Source organism: Sorex araneus, chromosome 6 (assembly GCF_027595985.1).
Source record: "Sorex araneus isolate mSorAra2 chromosome 6, mSorAra2.pri, whole genome shotgun sequence".
NCBI lineage: Eukaryota > Metazoa > Chordata > Mammalia > Eulipotyphla > Soricidae > Sorex > Sorex araneus.
The window spans coordinates 54512578-54534785 of record NC_073307.1 but is presented as its reverse complement, the minus strand read 5'-3'; the positions used below and the strand labels follow the sequence as shown (position 1 = coordinate 54534785).

Below are 22208 nucleotides of genomic sequence, written 5' to 3'. Positions count from 1 at the left end.
TGAGAGTTGTGGGTGTCTGTCCCTCATTTTAAGACTGGGGGGCGCAGAGTGTGTAACTGTGGGGTACAGCCTGCCTTGGCCCAGCTTGGGGTTCCAGGGGTACTGGCCACCCCCACAGGACCCCAGACTGCGCAAGTTTGCCTGGGACTGAGTCGGGCGCCAGGGGAACTCCCGTCCGGGGTGCTGTTTCCGGAAGTCGCCTGCTGAGCTGAGCAGAGCTGGGGGCAGGACCCGCCTCCCTCTGGGAAGGGTGGTGCTGGGCTCCCCAGGGCCTGCCGAGGACCACCCCCCAGGAAGGGGCAGGCCGGCCCGCAGGCAGCCAGACCGCTGTGGGAACCATGACCACGGGGCCTCGGCCCCCCTTCCCGCCAGCTATTCTGGGCCTGTGTCTCCCTTTGGGGGGGAGGATAAGGGTGGAAATGATCAGAAGCTAAAATTAGCGACTGGCCAACAATCGAGGCCAGAAATCCGAGGTCAACCGAGGACAGTGCCCGCTCTCTGGGCCACAGGGGGCTGGAGCAGGGAAGGAGCTAAGAGCAGAGACAAGTGGGGCCCACCCACACCTGCCAGACCCAGGCCACTGGGGCAACTGCGGGGGAGTCTCTGCCCACACCCAGGCCCCCACAGGCCCCGGGCCTCCTGGCTCCGCCTTTCCAGAGAGGGCAACGTGGCCCAGGCCCGGATCATGAGACCATCAGTTCTGTGGCAGGACGGGCTGAAGCAGGAAGTCTGACCCAAGGAGGGTCTGTGACAGGTCCCCCAACTCTGGGTGTCCTGGAGTCCCTCAGTCAGGCATCACAGGGACCAGATTCAGGGGTCCTGGGATCAAGGGGCACTGACTCCAACCTTCTGGCACCCATTTGGCCGGGGTATGTGTATTTGGGGGTGCAGACAGAACCCCAGACAGACAAGGGAAGCTGCCTGGGCTATGCCTGTTGGGAGTTTTCAGGTCTGGGGCCCGAGTCACAGAAGAACGGGGGATCTGGGTTTTGATCCCAAGCACCCCACAAGTCCCTGCACCCCGCCAAGGGTGGTCCCCATGTCCAGAGGTAGGAGTGGGCACCCTGAGCACTGCCAAAGCCAGGGGTGGTGGCAGAGCAGCCAGGCAGAAGGGGCACCTGGGTGTGACCCAGCCCTAGGCTTCCCCCATTGCAGTCACAGGGTCAGACCAGAGAATCCTGCTGGACTGCTGAACCCCCCAAACATGGCCCGGGAAATAGGCCCTAATTCCCAGGGCCAGCTCTCCCTGCCTGCACACGGCCCCACCCTGCACACGGCTTCCAGTGCACAAGCTCCCACCCGATACATGGCCCCGCCCTGCACACAGCCCCCATGCACACGCCCCCCCACTGCCACACACACGTGCCCAAAGGCAGGGCAAGGGCAGAGGGCAGAGCCCAATATGCAGCTAGCCTTAGCTCCACTCCGGTCTTGGGAAAGGAGGTTGGGGGGCAGCAGGGGGCAGTGAGTGGCCCATGGTAGCCTTAGCACCTGGTCTCAGGCTGCAGGGCTGGGGGAGGGCCCACGGGATGGCCTACTCAGGAACCCCAAGTCTTCTAATCGGGTGTGGTCGCTGAGCAGGACGGGTGCTGTCACGTGTTACCGCCAGAGAGTTGCTGGGGGAGGGCACGGTGGCAGCTGTGCCTGGGCACAGTGGAGGCCATCTGACCTTCAGCACCAGCGCAGCTGTGGCCGCTCCTTCCAGGGTCTGGCCAGGCGCACCCCCGGGTGGCCTGAGGGAGGCCGAGGTGGAGCCCCGGCCTCCAGCGGCCCCTGCGGCCCCCAACAGCGATGGGTGTGGGGTTTCACTCCTCCGACAAGGGCCAGTGGAGTGCCGTCTCCCAGCTGCCTGCCAGCAGCACTGCTCCCCACAAACGCACCCACAGTACACATGCGCACCGCCAGGCAGCCACACACGTGGCCCCCATACAACACACACGTGGGTATGCGGCACATGGTTGCCACACAGACACCCACAGCACAGACACATGTAAGCAGACACACATGCACACCCCTCACATACCCCGTGTGCCCAGCCCCCCCAAAACATGACTCCAGCTTCGCCCGCCTTTAGGTAGCAAACCCCAGGGTTGTGCTGGGCGGTGACCCTACAGCCCCATCTCAAGGCAACAGAGATGAGGGGCCAGTTGGAAGGGACCCACCAGGCTGTATGGAGAGGGGCTGTCCCAGGGCGGTGGGGGGCAGGGGGCGGTCCACAGCAGGGATGCCCACAAGTTTCTCCCAGAGCGGGAGTCCCCTAACTGCAACCTGTGGCCCCAGGACCTGGGCCCAAAGAGTCGCTGCTCCGTCCACCAGGTATGACCTGCCCTGTGAGAGGGGTTGCCCCACTCCGTGTGGACCTAGAGTCCCACAGCTAGCAGCAGCCCAGGTGCCAACTGTGAGCAGGGGGCCTCCCTCCCCGGGCCCCCCCAGCCCCCATGGATCAATGAATCACCTCCTCGAAAGGAAATCACAATGTTTATTAAGGAAATGCAGGAACTGGGTCAGGCTTCGCAGAGTCTTAGTCACTGCGCTAATTAAAGCCGGAGAAAGGGACCAGAGGCCCATCCTAGAAACGCGAGCCTTGGCTGCCGGGACCTGCCAGGGCACAGGGGTTTCAGGCCGAGCCAGGGTTCTCACACCACTGAACCCCCAAATGAGCATACTGAGCACCTATGTATGTAGGGCTACAGAAGCACACACACAGACCCATACACAGGGACATGCACACACAGGGATATGCACAGGGACACACACACAAGGACACACACAGGGCACACACAGACATACACAGGGACACACAGACAGACACACATACACAAGGAGACACACACAGGGACACATACACACTCAGACCTGCACACATAGGGACACATACACAGAGACATGCACACATAGGGATATGCACAGGGACACACACACAAGGGGCATGCACCACAGGGACATGAACACGTACAGGGACACACATACATACACATAAACATCTATCTCTCGTTGTTGTTTTCTGGATCACACCCAGTGATGATTAGGGATCACTCCTGGCCGACACTCACGAATCACTCCTGGTGGTCTTGGAAGACCACAGGGGATGCTGAGGATCAAACCTGGGCTGGCCGTGTGTAAGGTAAGGGCTTCAACTCCCTGCACTATCGCTCTGGCCCCGTATATGTGTGATCCTATGCCTGGGCATTTCTGCATGTCCCTGCATGTCTGTGCATGCCCCTATATGTGTGTATGTCTGTATGTGCATGTTTATATGTGGGACACCGACATATAGAGAAACACACATATACACATACACATAGATATACACACAAATACATGCATACAGGAACATAATCATGTGTGCATGCTGGCATATACACAATGACGTGTGCTGAACATAAACACAGAGACACATGTGTAAACAGCATATGTATAACATATATGTACACAGGCGTGTGTAGAGCCAAGCGGACAGTGGCAGGACTGCGTGGGAAGGTTTAAGTGCCCCATCCAATTCCGGGGGAGGCAGAGAGGGAGACAGGGAGAAGAGGCCTCGAGAGGCCCTCGAGCTGCCCCACCCCACTGCCGGGAGAAGGGCTCCCACGGGCACCTGCAGAAAGCCGATGGGCTTTGCAACAGGACCCCAGGCCTGACAGAAACCCAGGTGCATGACCACATGCAGGCCAGAGTGGCTCGTGGGGGATACAAAGGGCTCCGTGCCACGCCCCCCAGCTCTGAGGGTGGACTGAGGAGGGAAGAGCTATGAGCTTGGCCTGGGACAAGGCTGGCCTTCTAGGCCAGCAGCAGAGAAAGACTCAGAAAAGGCCCTGGGAACTGGGCAGCCACCCCAGCAGGGCCCAGTCCCCGCAGGCAGGAGAGCTGGGGGTGGGGGGCATGTCTGGAGCTTGGCTAGCAGGGGGCAGATATCCATAGGGCAGAAGTGGCAACTACCCGCAAGGCTGGGTCGTCTTCCTGAAAGTGGACTGTGTCTGCCGCGGGCCAGAGGTCTGAGGTGCACTGGTGGTGCCAGCCTCCAGTTCCCCAAGCCCCTGTCATTCCAGTCCTGGCTCTGGGCACCTGGACAAGAGTCCTGAACAAACGCTAGTCTCCCCACCCCCCGCTCCCTCTTAGACACCCCTAGTTGATTTGAGCATCACCTTCTGGCCTCACTAACTTCTCCTGACCGCCCCCACCACCTTTATTTCCAGGTGAGCGTAGAGGGTGGGTGTGTGGAGCGCTCAGACTTTGCACACAGGTTTGGGTATGAACCCAGGCACCACCAAGCATAGAGCCCGGTGTGGCATTTCGAAATGTTTGAAATGTTAAAAATAAGTGGGTGTTCTATCAACCCGCGCGAGTTGGGAGTTGGAGCCGTGAGGCCTTCATGGTGGAGGCGGGCCTGCACTTGACCCTGAGCTCCATAAACTTCACCCTGGCCCTGGCCAAGCCATTCCTCCCTGCCTCCCTGGGCACTGCCCCTGATGTGGACAGCCTCCCACCTCGCTCTTCTGAGTGTGTCCTGCCTACAGGAGTGTCCAGGAGGCCTGAAGGCCATGGTTTCCAGCTCCTTCCGGGACACAGAGGCATCCACAGCAGACCCGCAGGTCCCCACTACCTAAGCAGGGCAGGCCACGCCCAGTGGCAGCGGCCCGGGGACATTTAATCGGAGGCGCCAAGCCTCAGTGCTTTCCCAAACAGGTCACCTTGGGGCAGACTGGCTGGTGGCCACGGAGCGTGGCCAAGTTCCTGGTGAGCAAGTATTTTTGTGCGATGAACTTCAATAAAAGAGAACAATAAACAGATCCCCCTACATACACACTCCCAAATAAAGCCCCACGAAAGGGTGCCCTCTGTTCGTGGGACTGAGGGAAGGACAGTGGTGTCCACAGGGAGATCACAAAACCAGTGCCTGATGGCAGGCAGGGGTGATGCCCCAGTGCTCGGGGGAGGGGAGGGGGCATCAGCAGGGTGGGTGCTCAAGCTTCTCTCCAGGGAATTCCAGACCTCGCTACCCAGAGAGAGACACACAGGGGCAGGGGCGGGAGCACCTAAGATGGACACACATGCGTGGGTCACCTGCAAACAGCAGTGCAGGCCACGCAAGGAGCAGGCGTGCAGCCCGCAAGCATGTATTCGGCCTCTCTCTGGGGAAGTTCCCTGCCTCATGTCTGATCGCTGCCAATAAGAGCTGAAAGTTAGGTGCCGGGGGGACAGGGCAGTGGGGAGGGTGCTGGCCTTGCAGGTGGCTCACTTGGGTCTGCTCATCCACACTCTACATGGTCCCCTGTGCCCCGCCAGGAGTGATCCCTGAGCACAGAGCCAGGAGCCAGCCCTGAACACCACTGAGTATGCACTGCCCCCCAAAAAAGTCAAAAGTTAGTGCCTACAGGCTGGGGGGTGCTCAAGGCTGGGCACTGCCTTGATGGGTTGGGCCCCGAGCTGGATCTGGGCCCTACACTGGTCCGCCATCCCCAGGTGTGGTCCTGGTGACACAGATCCAGGTAGGGAGCCACTCAGAGTGACCCCAGGACCCTAAGCAGTGCTTGGACCCCAGCCCCAAAGACAACAGCGAAGACTTCAACCTATGGACACATGCAGCATCTAAGACCCTTAAGCTCCCTCAGGGGACCCCCCCCCAGTTGCATCTCCCCAACGCCAAGCTGGACAGGTGGTCTGAGAACATTTTTAAGTCTATTCCCATGTGCAGGGGCTCTGGGGCCCAGAGAGGAAGTGGAAGCTAGGGTTGGGGTGTGGAACTCTGCTGGACACAGTGGGTTGGTCAGGTTTGAGGGGGTCACCCCCCACTCCCACACACAAGGGTTATAGGTCTGTTCCACAAACACAGACAGTAGAGGCCGCAGGGAAAGGACAGTGGGGAGGGTGCTGGCCTTGCATGTGGTCAACCCAGATTGGATCCCTGGCACACTGTAGTGTCGTACATACATATATGCACGCACACACATATATATGCAATGCACACACGTGTGTACACATGCATGCACACACATGAGCAATACGACACACGTACACATGTATATGTACACATACACTCACATGCACGCACACCTGCAGACATGCACACATGAACATACATGCACACGCATACACATATGCATGCACACACACACATGTGCACATGCACATACACACATTCTGGCCCCATCTTTATTTCTCTCTGAAAGCTGGAGCATAGCCTCCTGGACCTTAAGAGTGTCCAGCCCACCCCGGCCTAGAGAAGGGTCACCTGTGGTCACAGTCGGGACGGGCTGAGGGGATGGCCCCAAGCCTCCTCCTGAGCTGGCTATAAATACTGATGAGGGAGACAGGCTAAAAGTAAAAGGAGAGTGTGGAGGCTGCCCGACGAGGAGAGCACCTCAGACTCTGGGTGTGGAGTGTCCTCTGACAGCTCAGCCCAGCTCAGCTCAGCACCGCCCCGCCCCGCCCCCCTGGAGCCTCAGGCCGCCTGGGGATCCCACCCCTCCCCCTAGGATCCTGCACTGTCCAGTGTTGCATTGTCTGGGAGACACCAAGCTAACATGTAACCCAGCAGTGGGATGACCCAGGGTCACATGCCCCAAGGGCTCCTGGGAAGCCCCCAGCCCTCTCTCTCTGCCCCCACCCCCCCTGCACAAATCTGCTCACGTCAAATGTTGGCCCCAGAGTGGTAGGAGCTGGAGGCCAGCACCAGGACATGATCTGGCCTGTCCAGATTGTGGGTCCAGGCCTGAGTGGCTGTAAGCCGAGGGCAGCACGCAGGGCGCAGGGGCTGAGCCAGGGACCGGAAGTTCATGGGCACAACTCGCAGGGGGACTGGCGAGCTCTGAGAGAAGGTGGTAGGGGGAGGGCGAGTGGTGGGGGGAGGGGGGCAGGAGATGGCATGTCTTGGAGTGTTTGTGTGCCTCCCCTCAGTCAGGAGTATGGGGGGCATGCCAGGGCCCCACCTAGGTCCCAGCTTCAGCCATTGTGTGACCCTGACATGTTTCTGACCCACCTGGGCCTCGGTTTCCCCATTTGAATATGGCTCCTAGACAGCATGCTCTTTGGGGTGACCAGCACACCCCTGTGCGTGTCCTGCTGTTGTCTGCTTTGTTTGTTTGGGGGCCACACCCAGGAGTGCTCAGGGGCTACTACTGGCTCTGCACTCAGGAGCCTCTGAGTGTCCGGAGACACTACAGGGTGCCAGGGATCCAATCAGGGTTGACCACATGCAAGGCCAGCGCCCTCCCCACTGTCCTTCCGATGCAGCCCCTGCTGTCTGCTTTTGTGGGACTCCTGTGGGGTTCCCTGGATACTCGGAGGCTCTCACATCATCACTGCCTTACCTCCCAGGCTTCCAGCCACCCCTCTTCCCTTCCCCTGTTGACTCCCACACCTCGGGCCCACCCAGCCAAGTCTGTCACTCTAGGGGACTTGCTGGTGGTGCCCCCAGCCCCCTGAGCTGGCCTGAGAGCTCCCAGATGCAGTTTGGTGGGTTTTTTTGTTTGTTTGTTTGTTTGTTTTTTGGTTTTGCTTTTTGGGTCACACCCGGGGATGCACAGGGATTACTCCTAGCTCTGCACTCAGGAATTACGCCCCTGGCGGTGCTCAGGGGACCATATGGGATGCTGGGATTCGAACCTGGGTTGGCCGAGTGCAAGGCAAATGCTCTACCCGCTGTGCTATTTCTCCAGCCCCCCAGCTGCAGTTTGGCAGGGGCTGTTGGATACAGTCTCACGGCTGCACTTTCGAATGTGCAAAAAAATGAGAACTAAAAAAAGCAAAAAAAGCAAAAAACAAAATAAACATTTGCAATGAAGAGAAAAAGCCGAAGAGCAGACAGGGCATGGCCGCCGCAGATGCCTGTCCCTGGAGGCCAAAAAAAGTCTGAGTCTCCTTCATACATGCACTCTAGGCCTAGGAGATGGGACGAGGGCAGCCCTGACCCTGGCTCAGGGTCCCCTGAGCGTCACCGGGGATCATTCCTGAGACAGCCAGGAAGAGTCCTTGAGCACTGACAGGTGCAAGCCCAACAACCTGAAACCAAAACCGAATCAGCCCAACAAAACCCAGCTGGAGGCCGGATTTGCATGGAGAGGCCCAGGTCTGATTGACTCACCCCCAACACCCCAACACCAACTCCAGGCATGTGCCCACGGGGACAGCCTCTAAACAAAACATACATTTTTTTTTTAAATGAAAGAAAAACAGGGGCTGGAGCAATAGCACAGCAGGGAGGACGCTTGCCTTGAATGCAGCTGACCCGGGCTCAATTCCTGGCATCCCATATGATTACCCGAGCACTGCCAGGAGTGACCCTTGAGTGTAGAGCCAGGAGTAAGCCCTGAGAATTGCTGGGTGTGCCCGCCCCTCAAAATAAAATAAAAACAGGAGGGCAGAGTGATAGGACAGTGGGCTTGCCTTGCACACAGCCCCACCTAGGAGCTATCCCCCACATCCATGTATGATCCCCCAAAGTACCATGAGTCATCCCTAAGTTCAGAGCCAGGAGTTAAGCCCTGAGCACAGCAGGGTGTGGCCCCTAAAGACCCCCTAAAGAATAATCATAATAAAATAAAATCACAGGTGTGTCTCAGGCTGAGTCTCGAGCACAGGCCCACTTCATCCCCAGCTCTGCATCTTCGGTCCTAGCAGTGAGGCCCCAGGAATGGCCCCAGCTTCCACTGTTTGGGACCCCATGGGTGTCAATGAGGGGCTCAGCCCTCAGACAGGCTCTTCCGCCCCCCGCCTGGGGGGCAGTGCCTCTACTGGGGGAGGGGCTCCGGGCCACCCAGGAGCAAGGCACAGCCAGAAAAGTCACAGCACCAAGACGGGAGTAGGGGGGTGGGGAAGGCTGACCTAGCAAGCCTGAGGCCCCAGGTTTGGTCCCAGGGAGCCTACATGGGCGCCTGTGATAGCACCCAGCAGAGCCAGCCCCGTGGGGTCGGAGGGGGGGCAGGAGGTGGGGGAAAGAGCAGCTGGCACGCGGGTCCACACACTTCTGCATTGTTTGAGGAGTTTCACAACCCTGGCAACCAGGCGTATGGGGGAGCAGGGGCGGGAGCCACTGGCAGGGTGGCCTGGATGTGTCCGGGACAAAGCGCTGGCCCTCTGCCAGCCTGGCTCTGCCCCGAGCCCGGGCAGCAGGGCGGGAGCACCTGCTGGGAAACCCGGAGCTCCCACAAGGGGCGGGGACCCCATGGTCACGCCCCAGCTCCGGGAGAAAAGACTCACCCCACCCCAACGACCGCAGGAAATGGCATCTCCTGCACCCCAAACCAGTCTAGGCCAGCAGGGGCAGCTCGCGGGGTGGTCGGGGCACTGTAGGCAGAGGCTCGGACCCCTGGACTGGGAGCCAGATACCGTGACACACGCAGAGCGAGCAGAGGCCTCTGTCTGTACACATGGCCGCCCCTGGGCAGCGGGCACCCCACAGGCTCTGGTCTCGGGGATCAGGCACGGGCGTGTGGATATCAGCTGCAACCCCCCCACACATGTGCCTTCTTGGAGCCCCAAATGCTCCCATGCAGCCGCTGCTCGTGGTCAGCGCCCCACAAAAGGGGCACTCCCAGGCGAGGCGGGGCAGCAAGAGGCCTGCACCAGCCCTGGCCTCGTGGAGCAGCGAGCAGCACTGAATCGTCGGGGGCCTTTGTTCTAGGCAGCATTTGCTGAGCAGCGGCGGTGACCTAAATGTGACACATGGCCCAGGGTGACCACCCACAGCTAACCAGCAGGCAGGAAACTGGGATCCCCCCATCACGAGTGTACTCCCCCAAGGGCATGCTCCAATCTCAGACCTCTACAGTGCAACTCACACACCAAGACACACACACACACCCAGATCACATACACTCTCACATGCCCACACATACACCCACACCCCCAATATACACACCCGCACATGCACACCACGTATGAATGCTCACACAGTCACACCTCCACATGCACACACCCACACATACAGCCACATACACATAGACACACCCACACCACATACACATGCTCTCACACATACAGCCACACATGCACATACCCCCAATCACACACACACCTACATACACACACCACACACATATGCACACATTCCACACATCACATACACACACCAATACCCACACTCACACATTCACACACCCATACCACATACACTCTCACACCTCCACACATACACCCAAACACACTCACATTCACACACACACACACCCACATACATACACACATATTCACCCATTCAAACACACATTCACTCTCACACCTCCACACAAACACCGGCACTCACACATTCACACACACTCACATCACACACAATCACACATTCATAAACACACCCACCCACATAGACATGTTCACACATTCACACACTCACATTCACACTCACATTCACACACCCACTCACACTCACATTCTCACCCCACCCACACTCCCACACATTCTCACATTCACACACCCACATACACACACATTTTCACACACCCACACACATTCACATTCACACAGTCACACATACACATACACACACGCACGCACACACAAGCAGCCTGTGTCCCTGAGCCTCCCCAGGTGCCCGGAAACCTCACTGTGCCCTCCTGGTGAAGCCAGGCCTTACTGTGCTGAGTGCACAGAACCAGCAGCAGCACAGGTGCCTGGAGAGAGCCTGAGGCAATGCCTAATCCCAGATGGAGGCTGGGGTCTGCCAGCCAAGGTCCCCAGAACCGCTCTCTGGCCACCCCCAGACTAGCAGGCGCATGGGAGCTCAGCCCACCCCATCGGTGCTGAGCCTCTGGCCCACTTGCAAGGTACCTTGGGACTCACAAACCAAACCTCAGCCCAGGAGCTTCTGGCCCCTCTCCAACGGGCAGGTGCTGGGGAGCCCCAGATCCCCCGTGGGTTCCCTACTCACAGTCGCCAGTGGAACAACGGCTGAGCCTCTGGCACCTGGAAAGCGGCAGGTCCCTCGGCCAGCGCTCCTGTAACCTGCTTCAGTGAGTTTGGTTCAACCCTCCCACCCGCGCGGCTGTGCAGGGTCCAGTTCGCCTGGCTACTGTCCTCACCCTGGGTGATCCAACCCCACGGGGACGAGGCGGGGGATGGGGCGGCGGGGGGGGGGGGGGGGGAACGGGTTGGCGCCCAAGGCTCATGCTCCGCCCTGCCGCAATCCTCGACCACCACCACCTCCCGGCCGCCCCCAGCTGCGGATGGTACAGCAGGGAGTAAGTGCAAGAGCCGCTCCCCGCCCTCGCTCTCCGCAAGCCTGCGCTGGGGCCTTCAAGCCCAACCGCGGCCCCAGGTCCGGATCTACCAGGTGGATCGTGGCCCGCTCCCCGCCATGAGCGCTGGACCACACCCCTCCTTCAGCGCCCCCGTGTCCTGGGGCCACACACCCGGAAAGTCCTAGGAATGGTCCCACCAACTGCCACGTGGTTCGGCGCGGTCACGTCTGTGAGCGCGGGAAGGGCTCCCAGGGGATGGCCTCGGGGACCCGCGGGCCCGGGGACGCTCTCAGCTCTCACTTTGCAGGGACAAGGTGGGGTGGGGGCGTCCCCTCTAGGTTAGGAAGGCTGGGGTGTGTCTGAGCCTTTTACACCCGCCGATGAACTTTCACACGTGCGCGGCTCACGCCTCGGGGCATAGGGTGATGGTGACAACTTTCGGGTCTGGAATCTAGGGGACAGGCTGCGAGCACGCACGTGAGCACACAGCAAGAACCGATGAGTCGGGGAAGGAAAGGTGAACCCCGCCCCCCAACCCCCGCTCAAACGGTCTCGGCACCTTCGCCTTCGTATCTAAGAAACGAGCCCAAAGCACCGAAAGCCCGGCACGAGTCAGCTCGGAGCTCCTGGCCCGCGCGCGGGGCAGTTGTGGGGGACATCGGAGGACCTGGGGGCAAGGGCCCGGCCCCACGCAGGTGCCGCCGAGCGCGCGGAGCCGCGCCGGGCTCCGGGGCGCGCCGCTCCCCCAGTCCCGGGGAGCCCCTGGTCGCGGGCGCGCCCCCGCCGGCCGGATGGGCGCGGCTCCCACAAAGGGCCGCCGGCGGGCTGACAACCCGGACCGCCCCCCGCGCCGCGCGCCTCTGGCTCCGGTTTCGACAAATTGAACCTTAGAGCGGCTGGAAAAATTACAGGAAGGCGAGAGCGAAGAATGTGCCGAATGGCCGGGGCGCGCGTCCTGTCCCCGCGTGAACTTCGCCCGGCCCGGCCCGGCCCGGCCCGGCCCGACGCGGCCCGGCCCGGCCCGACCCGGCGGGTGCAGAGACCGAGACGCACCCGCGGCCCCCGCGGCCGCTCTGACCCCACCCCCCACGCCCCGCGCGCCCGCACCTGCCCGCGCCGCCCCCCGGGCCCCCGCGGGGTCCCCGCCCCGGGCCCCGATGACGACATCCGCCCCCGCGGCCCCGCCCGAGCGCGCCCGGGGAGGGGGCGTGCCCACGGGGGCGCGGTCGCCGGGCGGGCGCCGGCTCGGAGCGCCCGGACCCGCCTGGCGGGGCGCACCGCACCGCAGCAGTGCCCGGGGGCGCGGGGCGAGGCCCGGCGAGGCCCGGCCCGGCCCGGCCCGATCGCCGCTGGCCCGCCCGCTCTTGCTCCCCGGGGCGCGCGCGCGAGGCGGGGGCCGGGGGCCGCCGGAGTCCCCGTCGGCGCGCCCGGGACGCCCCACTGACCTGTGTGAGTTCTCAGGTGCGCCTTGAGGTGCGAGGATTTCCCGTAAACTTTCTCGCAGCCCGCGTAGTGGCACTTGTGCTTCCTCGGCGGGGACTCGAGGTCGGCGCGACTGCGGCCCCGCCGGCCCCTTTGTCTGAGGCCGGGCTCGCCGCTGCCCCCCGCGGGCCCAGGCTCCAGCTCGGGCTCCGGTTCGCCGTGTGCGGGGCTCCGGGGCACTCCGGGTTCTGCGGGCTCCGGCGCGGGGGGCGGCGCGGGCGGCAGGCGGCAGGGGGTCCTCGCCTTGCGGGCCGCGGCGCCTTCCCTGCGCTCCGCTGGGCCGGCCGCCGGCGCTTGCTGGTTGAGCTCCGCCAGGATCCGCGCCACCACGAACAGCGACCCGCTGTCCTTGCCGTCGCGGCGCTCGTCGGCGCGGGGCAGCGGGGCGGCGACCGCGGCGGCGGCGGCCGCGCCCTCGGGTCTGGGCTCCGGCCCCTCCCGCGGCCCGTGCACGACCGCGTGGGTGGACATGGACACGAGGCACTCGGCCGCGAAGTGGTCGATGTAGGCAGCGGCTGCCATGCTGCGGGGGGCGCGGGCCGGCGGAGCCGGCGACACTGCTCGGCCAGGCGAGTCGTCAGCGGCGCATCCGCACCCGCGCGCGGCCTCCTCCCGGGAGCGGACGGGGGGCGGGGGCGCGGCGCGTCCTCTCCGCGGGCTGGGCCGGGCGCGCAGCCGCCTTTGCCGTCACCCGCGCGGCTCCGCGTCGGCGAGGCGCCCGCCGGGCCGGCCGCGGGGGGCTGCGCGCATGGGGGGCGCGGGCGCGTGGGTGTCCGCCGCACGCCGCGTCACGGGCGGCCGGTGCTAAGGATGCCCCACGGCGACGATCCGGACGGCCGCAGCCTCGCCGCGCATTGTGGCAGGCGGGACCGCCGCCGTGCGCGCCGCGGCTCGGTGTGGGCGGCCCGGCCCCAGGGGTGGGCGGGGCCGGGGCCACATCTGGACCCGACGTCAGCCCCCAGCCACATCCTGGCGGCGCAGGTTACAGGCGGCGGCGGCGGCCGCGGGGAGCTGCGCGCGCCGAGGGGGGCGGGGACCCGGCGCGCGCACCGGCGGACTGAAGCGGGTCGCGCGCTCGCGCCCGAGAGCGGGGGGACGGAATTGGAGGCGTGGCCTCACGGAGCCCCGGACTCCATTGGTCCGTAAAGGCGCCGCCGGACCAATCAGAGCCTCCAGAGCAGCCTGCCACGCCTCGGGACTGGCGCGCTCCAATGGGTGTGGCTCCTCGGCCGGTCGGAGGCGGGGCGGGAGGCGGAGCCGGGAGCCGGGCACGATGACGCACGGCGTCCGAGGGCGGCGGGCCGGGGCGTGGCCCCGGGGGCCGCTCCCGCCCCCTCCCCCGCAGCGGGGGACCCCGCGGGGCGTTTTTTTTTTTTACCCTGCTTGAGCTTTTGTGGCGTCGGAGTCGCCGACCCTGCTGGGGTGGAGGCCGGCGTGCGCCCGGCGCCCCTTTGTCCCCGCAGCCCCGCCCGCGAGGGGCGCGGTGGGCGGGTGCGCCCCGGCCGAGCGCGTCTCCGCCGCGCTCAGTCCCTCCAGCGCGAGGTTCTCCCGGAAAGGAGGCGTGTCCGCCGCGGACGATCGCCGGGCTGCGGGCCTCTCCGCGCCCCGCGGGGCTGCGTTCTGGGAGTCGGGGGGCCGGGCCGGGTCGGGCCCGTGCTGGTGGGCGCCCTGACCGCGCCCCTGCGCTCTCAAGACTGAACTACGTGCTGGGGCGGGCGGCGCCGGCGCTCCGGGAACACGGGGCCCCTTCCTCCCCCCCCCTCCCGCCCCCGGCCGGCTGCCAACTTCTCCCAGCGGCTACCGCGCTCCCCCCCGCCTCGCGCTCGGGGAGGCGCCCCGCGCCCCCAGGGCCGCGACCCCGCCTACCGCGCCCCACCCACCCGCTGTCGGGGCCTCCCGGAGGAAACGCTCCGCTGCGCCCGGCCCGTGCTCTCCCCGCCCCGACTTGCCCTTGACTCTCGGGGGCGCCGGCCCCCACCCTCCTTCCCCACGCCGTGCCCTGCCCTGCCGCCCCGGAGCCCCTTCTCGCGAGCCGTGCGTCCGTACTCGGTGGCTTGAGTGCAGGAGGTGGCCCATGGCCCCTGAGGAGCAAGAGGAAGGCTGGGTGGGGCCGAGGCATCGGAGCGTCTAATTCAGAACTGCTTCTCTTCCCCGCGCTGCAAGGTCTGGTGGGAAACACCCCACCACCACCCTAAACTCACACACCCCCGCTCTCCGCCATCCGTGAGCCCCCGGGCCCGCACGCACGTGTGTGAGCGCCTGGAAGCCGGCAAGGAAAGCCTCGATTTCCCACCCGCGGGGAAGCTGGTGCCCTGGGCGGGGGTGGTGTGCCCACCCAGGGCCCCCTCTGTCCGCCTCCTCTGGGTGGGCTCCACTCCCAGGGTCTCCTGCAGGGCAGGATCTTGCCCGTCTCCACAGATTTTGTTTATGACATTTCAGAGAAGTGTGATCTGACCAAACACTGACTCAGAATGTGCCTCCAGCGCTGGCCACGTGTCTGGAGCTGGACCTTCCAGCGCTCCAGCCTGCGGGACCCTGCCCGGCTTCCACAGACTTCCCCACCCACCCACCCACCTCATACTCTCTGCTGAGTCTCCCCATCCCAAGTAGCAGGTGATGGGTGAGGGGCCTCTGCATGGACACTCCCCACCCCCACTGCAAGGCGTCCACGGCCTGCCCAGGAAGGTAGCTGTGGCCCGGACCCTCTGCCCTGGGCAGTTTCTCCAGGCTTACTCCCTGCTCTGTGCTGTTGGGGGAATGGGGGGAGGGGGGCCGGTACAGGGCTCCTAGAGGATCATTCAGCACCAGGAATGGGCCCAGGGCCGTCACACCTGTCTGTGCCCCATGCTCTGTCTCCATCGCGGAAATACAGTTCTTTGGCTCAGAAAGACACATCTCCATTGTCCTTGCTCCCAACGAATTTGGTTTTGGCTTTTGGGCCACACCCAGTGGTGCTCACTGACTGCATTCAGGGCCACTCTTGGCGGGACTCGGGTGACCATAAGGGATGCCAGGGATCGAAACCAAGTTGGCTGCTTGTAAGGCAAGCGCCATACCCACTGTACTATCTATCCTCTGCACTAGCACTCTGGCCCCTTCTGGTGGAATTTTGACAGAAGTGGTTCAGGTATGAGGGGGGATGGGTGGGAAGTGGAAAATGAAGTAGGTAGCTCCCATGAAGGAGAAGAGAAAGGGAAAACTGAAGATCTAAAGCTGGGGCTGGGGAGTAAAGGGGGTGTGGACAACAGTGAGTGAAGCTGCAGAGGGGGTGGGGGGCTGCATTACCCCATCCTTCTGGATCGTCCTACCATAACAGCATGTTTGTTGGGATTGGGCCGGGCTGGGGAAGATCAAAGGAAGGAAGCCATCATGCGTGAGTTTTGAAGCCCCAGTATCCAGTGGACCTGAGCAAACTATGAGCCAAGATAGTGAGCCAAGGACACATCTGGGAAGCTCCAGAATGTTCTGAAATGGGCAGCATGAGGCAGCTCTGAATACAGGTGGAATGGGTGATGCTTGGTGTTGTGCTGAATTGGCCACTGGGTAGATTTTTTTCTAAAAAAGTACTTGGAGAAAAACAGATGAGAATACAATATATAGGTGAGTCACTAGCATCTGTAAGTCAAGTTCTGAAATCCATGGAGAGGGTATCTAGAATCAGCCGAGAAACAGTACAGCAGGGGAGGCCGACCCGGGTTTGATCCCTGGCACCCCATCCGGATCCTTGAGTCCCACCAGGAGTGACCCCTGAGCCCAGTGCCAGGAGTAAGCCCAAACACTGCGAGGCGTGGTTCCCCAAAAAAACAAAACCGAAACTGAAAGAAACAGCCAGAACCAGAGGGAGCTCATCTGTGCAAGCACATGTTTAGGCCAAAGGTCAGGGTTCAGCCTGAGCCTCCTCCCCGTGCACTGCAGGGAGCAAGCCCTGAGCATAGAGCCAGGAGCACCAAAAAATGCTACCATGTATTACCACACACCATAAAAGAATAGCACTGTAGCACTGTCTTCCTGTTGTTCATTGATTTGCTTGAGCGGGCACCAGTAATGTCTTCATTGTGAGACTTCTTGTTACTGTTTTTGGCATATCGAATATGCCACGGGTAGCTTGCCAGGCTCTGCTGTGCGAATGAGATACCCTTGGTAGCTTGCTGGGCTCTCCGAAAGGGATGGAGGAACCAAAACTGGCTGGCCCATAAAAGAATAATTTTTAAAATTAAGGGTCATCCAGAATGTCCATTGATCAAATAATTAAACAAAAAAATTATGGGAGAAAAACACTGGGGAGCAGGGCTAAATCACCAGGGGCTCAGGGGAGCAAGCGTCTTGGATGCACCTAGTACCAAGTTCTGTCCCCAGCAGAAGAGACAGACAGAGAAGGTCCCTAGCCAGGCTGTGGCTGGCCCAGTATCCAGCAAACCCCCAGGAGCTGCCCTGCCAATGCAGGACTCACTCCTGTCTCTGAGCTCAGGAGTCACTCCTGGTGGAGAGTGTGTAAGGGGAATGTGTCAGGTATCAAAGCCAGGTTGGCCACATGCTAGGCCAGCTCCCTACTTGCTGTTCAATCGCACAGGCCCCAGTCCCAGGAGCTATTGACCATGATCTCAGGTCCTTGGAGCAGGCGGAGCCAGCAGGATGACCCACACCCCATCGGTCTCCACTTTTCCTTTCTGGGCCCTGCTCTGAGTCTGAGCAGTGAGATGCCTACGAGCACCTAGGCTGGTGGCTCCTGCAGAGAGCTGGGAGCACATGGCTGCAGCTGGTCCTCACACATACAGCACCCGGGTCCCCACACCGGTTTTCAAGAGCAGAGGCAGGGAGGCTGAAGTGTGAGGTTGAGAGGGCTCGGGTGAGGGGTCTTCTGCAGGGGCCCTGTTCAGGGCTCAGGTCTTTTACCAGGGGCTCAGTGGGCTGGCTCTTACTAGACTAGTTATTAGAGAAGTGGGGGCTCCCTGGAAGTACCCAGCAACCTCAAGCAACTCCTGGTGGTGTTCATGGGATGCCCGAGCTACATCCAGCAGTGCTGGGGACCATACAGCACTCCAGACCATGAAGTGCTGGCAACTGTGCAGTACCAGGGGCCAGTCTGAGGACTGTGCAGCACTGGGGACTGCGCAGTGCCAGGAGCCATGCAGCATTGGGGGCCATGCAGTGCTGGAGGCCATGCAGTGCTGGGGGCCATGCAGTGTTGGGGGCCTTGCAGCACTGGGGGCCATCGCTGGGGGTCATGCTGTACTGAGGGCTGTGCAGTGCTTGTATGGAGGCTGAAGCCCTTTGAGCCCTGTCCCCTGCCCAGGCCAGCAGAGGAGAGGCCAGTCCATGTGTTTCTTTGTCCAGGGACCTTTAACCTATAGGTGGAGAGATACTGTAGGGGTAGAGCACAAGCCCAGCTTATTGAAGGTCAAGTTCAATCCTTGATATTGAATTGATATGGCCTTGCTGCCCCCTGCCCCCCTACACACTGTGGGGTGGGTCCCTGGTGATGGCCCCAATGTCAAAGGGAAAGGTAAATTTTCTGTCCGAATATAGAACCCCAAAGCACAGTGGAAAGGAATAGAAAAACCCAACAAATAGAAAGGAGAGGGGCGGGGGAGCCCAGCTGACAGCACCCCTGGATCCCCAATCACAGCTGGACAGATATTATCCACTAACCTGCAGGGAACTTGTTGTTGCTGTTTTTGTTTGTTTGGTTGGTTTTATTTTGGGGCCACACCAGCGCATTGCCATAACCCCAGCCATGCTCAGGGGTTACTTCTGGCTCTGTTCTCAGGAATCACTCCTGGTGGGCTCGGGTAACATACAGGATGCTGGGGGGAGAACCCAGGTTCTATCCACTGCACTGTCACTCCAGCCCATTTAATGAACTTCTTCCTCATGCTGTTGCCTTCCCAGTAGCTTCATGGTCCCTGGGCACATCCTTGGAGCTTCTTACCCATTCTGTTAGATTCCAGATTGTTTCAGGGGCAAAAACACACTCAAAACTTGGTTCTCAGCCCCAGAGAGATAATACAGCCAAGAGGGCCCTTGCCCCACATGCAGGTGACCCGGGTTCAATCCTTGGCACCCCGTAGAGTCTCCTGAGCCCCATCAGGAGTGATCTCTGAGCGCAGGAGTAAAGAGAAAACCATAAGTTACAGCCAGATGTAGCCAAAGCCAACCAACAAGCAAAATGAGAAATTGACAGAGTCTGCAGAAAGTATATGTATCAGAAAATTAGGTGGGGGGAGAGGGTCAGTCCTTGCCTTGCTGGAACAGATGGTCTCCCACTCCTCCACATGACCATTATTTTCGGTCTCACCTTCCTTCCTGGTCACCTGAGAGGGTCCCTGACCTCCAGAATAATGAATCTTTTAGTTTCTGTGGGTCCCCCCACTCCACTCTCCCATGTGGGTCACCTGCCATTGGTATCTTCAAGGTCTTCTCAGAGGATACTCAGGGCCAAATGTCACACAAGTCATCCATGGGCTGTGACACTGAAATTCCTGCCAAACATGGGATAATGACCTGAACCTCCTGGACACATGGATTACTCTGGTGCCTCTGGGACATTGGGATGCATCTGGAAGGAATTGACTTTCCTTCCCATTTTATAGATGAGAAAAATTAAGCCTAGGCAGAGGGAGAGAGAGAGGAGGAGAGAGTGAAAGAGGGAGGAAGAGAGAGAGAGAGAGAGAGAGAAACTTCCCGAGGCTGCCCAAATTCTCCTACCTCACAACATCCCAAACTAGCTAATTAATTCAGGGATTTATCAAATCAATCAAATAATGGCAGGGCCTATGCATTTGGGGCTCTCTGAGGAGTCCTCCCTAATGAAAATCACCATTAATGGGATTGGGAGGATTTGCAAACAATGTAGGGTAAGACTCTTAAGTTGTGGGGTGGGGGTCACACCAAGGATTTTGGCAAGCACTGGAGGATGAAGAAGTTGGTAAGACACACCTGGGGCCCTGTTCTTTGTCGGTGCTGAAGGAAAGTGTGGGGCAGTATCCTTTGGGCATCATAAATTCACAGGCATGAACAGATCTGATGAAAAGTCTTCTCTTGACTCTCCCAGGATGAACCCCCAGGATAGGCTTGAGTCAGTTGCCAGGGGAAGGCGGGTGTGGACCATGGGAGTGCTACACGCAGGCTTCGCATGCATGAGGCCCTGGTTTGATCTCCAGCACTGCACAGTCCCTGGAGCACTGCAGGAGTGAGTCTCCCAGCACAGAGTCAGTAGTAGCCCCTGAGCATGCCTGGTGTGGCTCAAAAACTAAAACCAAGGCTGGAGCAGTATTGTAGGGGGTAAGGTGCTTGCCTTGCATGTGGTCAATGGGTTCGATCCCCAGCACTGCATAGGGTCCTCTGAGCTCTGCCAGGAGTGATCCCTGAGCACAGAGCCAGGTGTGGCCTAAAAACAAAACCCAAAAGCATTGTTCTCATCTTGGTATCTTCAGTTGAATTTCTTTCTTTTCTTTTTACTTTTGGCTTTTTGTGGGGGGAAGGCGGTGAGGGGGATCACATCTGGCAAAGCTCAAGGGATACTCCTGGCTCGGCACTCAGAAATCACTCCTTGGGTGCTTGTGGGACCATATGGGATGCTGAGGATCAAACTCAGGTCAGCCGCATGCAAGGCAGGTGCCCTACCTACTGTACTATGGCTCTGGCCTCTCAGTTGAATTTTTGTTTTTGTTTTTTTTTTGCTTTTGGGTCACACCTGGCGATGCGCAGGGGTTATTCCTGGCTCTGCACTCAGGAATTATTCCTGGCGGTGCTCAGAGAACCATTTGAGATGCTGGGAATTGAACCCAGGTCGGCTGCATGCAAGGCAAACGCCCTACCTGCTGTGCTATCACTCCAGCTCCTCAGTTGAATTTTTGTACTTTGTGTTTTTCATAGTGTGCTGCGCACAGTCAGTAGGTCTTTACAGTTCATCTGTTTGGTTTTTAAAAACATCTTCTAAGTGTAGCATGAGCAGATTCTTTCTACATGAGCGTCTTTGAATTGAATCTCTCTGGGATTTGGCCTGGGTTGGAAACTTCCTTCATAAGGAAAGCAGAAAGCCGCAGAAACAGGCCTATTGATATTCCAAGAAAAAGGAGAGGGGGAAAAATAAAAGAAGAAAGGTTTCCCTCCAAGGAAAAGGAAGGAGAGGCTGAAAGCGTGTTTGTTTCCATCTCATTCCAGGTAACCCAAGAACAGCAGCAAGGCCGGCTCACAAGTCATTTCCTGAAAGTTCAGAAATAGTCCTCCCCACCACAGAAAAGACACTGGCTACGGGTCTGGGTCTGGGTTGGGGCTGATGGGTGATGAGGGGCCAGGATCTGGGTCAGCTCCCTGCCATCACCCCTAGCAGGGCCTCAGGAAGCAGGTGCCCAGGGAAAGCAATCTCCAGCGCTCTCAAAGATCTTCCGTTAGAGACCTGGATCCACCCAGGTGCTACAGTAAAGCAGCCGAGGCTGGGACAGGAAGTCTGAGTCGCCCACCTGCAGCCCTCTGGGAAAGGCACCACCCATCCAGTTTACAGCAGCTCTAGCTTCGGCAGGTGACATAGACAGGTCCCCGAGGCACAGAGGTCTTGATGTCCCTCCAGGATGCCTGCAGTACCTGCCAGAACAAGCCAGACCTCAGCTCAGCATCAGGGGCAGGAGTCTTTAAAACAGAAGTCGTTGTAATGTTGCAATGCCTCAAGCTGCACAATTGCAACATTGTTGCCATTCACAAGATGGCTACAAATCTTTTAACTCCCCTGGGATTGAATCTGAGCGGTTAGTGACTGCAGGGCGGCTTGGTGGTGATGTTTGTCCCAGGCACCAGTTCAAGCCCTCCTAGACCCCCCACTTTAGGCCTCTCAATGCAGGTCATACAGTAATGAATCATCCCTGCTGGTTCCCCTTCAAGTCCTTGACCCACAGATGAGGACATGATGGTAGCTTTAGACCATTGTGTTTGTAGTTTGGGGCTAGGCAACTCCTGGATCTAACACGGTCTGCAGAGACCTACATGGGGCTGGCTGGAGGTTTAGAGATAAATGATGCCTTAAAATCCTGGGATGGGGGAGAACTGACCTGGACAGTTTCGCCTGAGATACACATGGCTAAAGGGCTTCCAGGAAAGTGCGGCCTGTTCTGTGCTTGATGGAGGCAGCAATGTGCCCCTTTCCCCCAATTTCCACCCCGTGCTCACAGCTGCCTGATAGGTGCCACCCAGAACCTGAGAGATTTGAGCTCTCCTCAGAACCTTCTCAGACTGTCTGGGTGAAGCTCAGCCTGGACGCCAACCCCTGTCTCTGTCCCATCCTTTCACCCTGTGACTACTCCCTCATCCAGGAGATGCTAGAGCCTCCAGGGACAAAAGGTAATCCGGGAACAGAAAGAGATCTGGCAGGTGGACAGATGTTTCTGGGGATTTTGTTGTCTTGCTTTGGTTTTGGCTTTTGGGGTCACACCCGACAATGCTCAGGGATTACTTCTGGCTCTGCACTCAGGAGTTACCTCTGGCGGTGCTCAGGGGGCCATATGAGATGCTGGGGATTAGCCATGTGCAAGGCAAATGCCCTACCCACTGTACTGTTGCTCT

At 60.0% G+C, this 22208-nt stretch overlaps 2 protein-coding genes across 2 annotated transcripts in view; one reads left to right on the top strand and one right to left on the bottom strand.

Annotated features, from left to right (window-relative positions):
* KLF13 (KLF transcription factor 13) overlaps positions 1-13693 on the bottom strand; it is a 31509-nt gene extending 17816 nt beyond the window's left edge. The window contains exon 1 of the mRNA XM_055141387.1: positions 12617-13693. Within this exon, the coding sequence (XP_054997362.1) occupies positions 12617-13175 (559 nt within the window). The 5' untranslated portion in view covers positions 13176-13693. The remainder of the gene's footprint in view (positions 1-12616) is intronic.
* Positions 13694-21380: 7687 nt separating this feature from the next.
* TRPM1 (transient receptor potential cation channel subfamily M member 1) overlaps positions 21381-22208 on the top strand; it is a 115974-nt gene continuing 115146 nt past the window's right edge. Inside the window, exon 1 of the mRNA XM_055141384.1 lies at positions 21381-21986. The gene's annotated coding sequence lies outside the window, so the exon portion shown is untranslated. The remainder of the gene's footprint in view (positions 21987-22208) is intronic.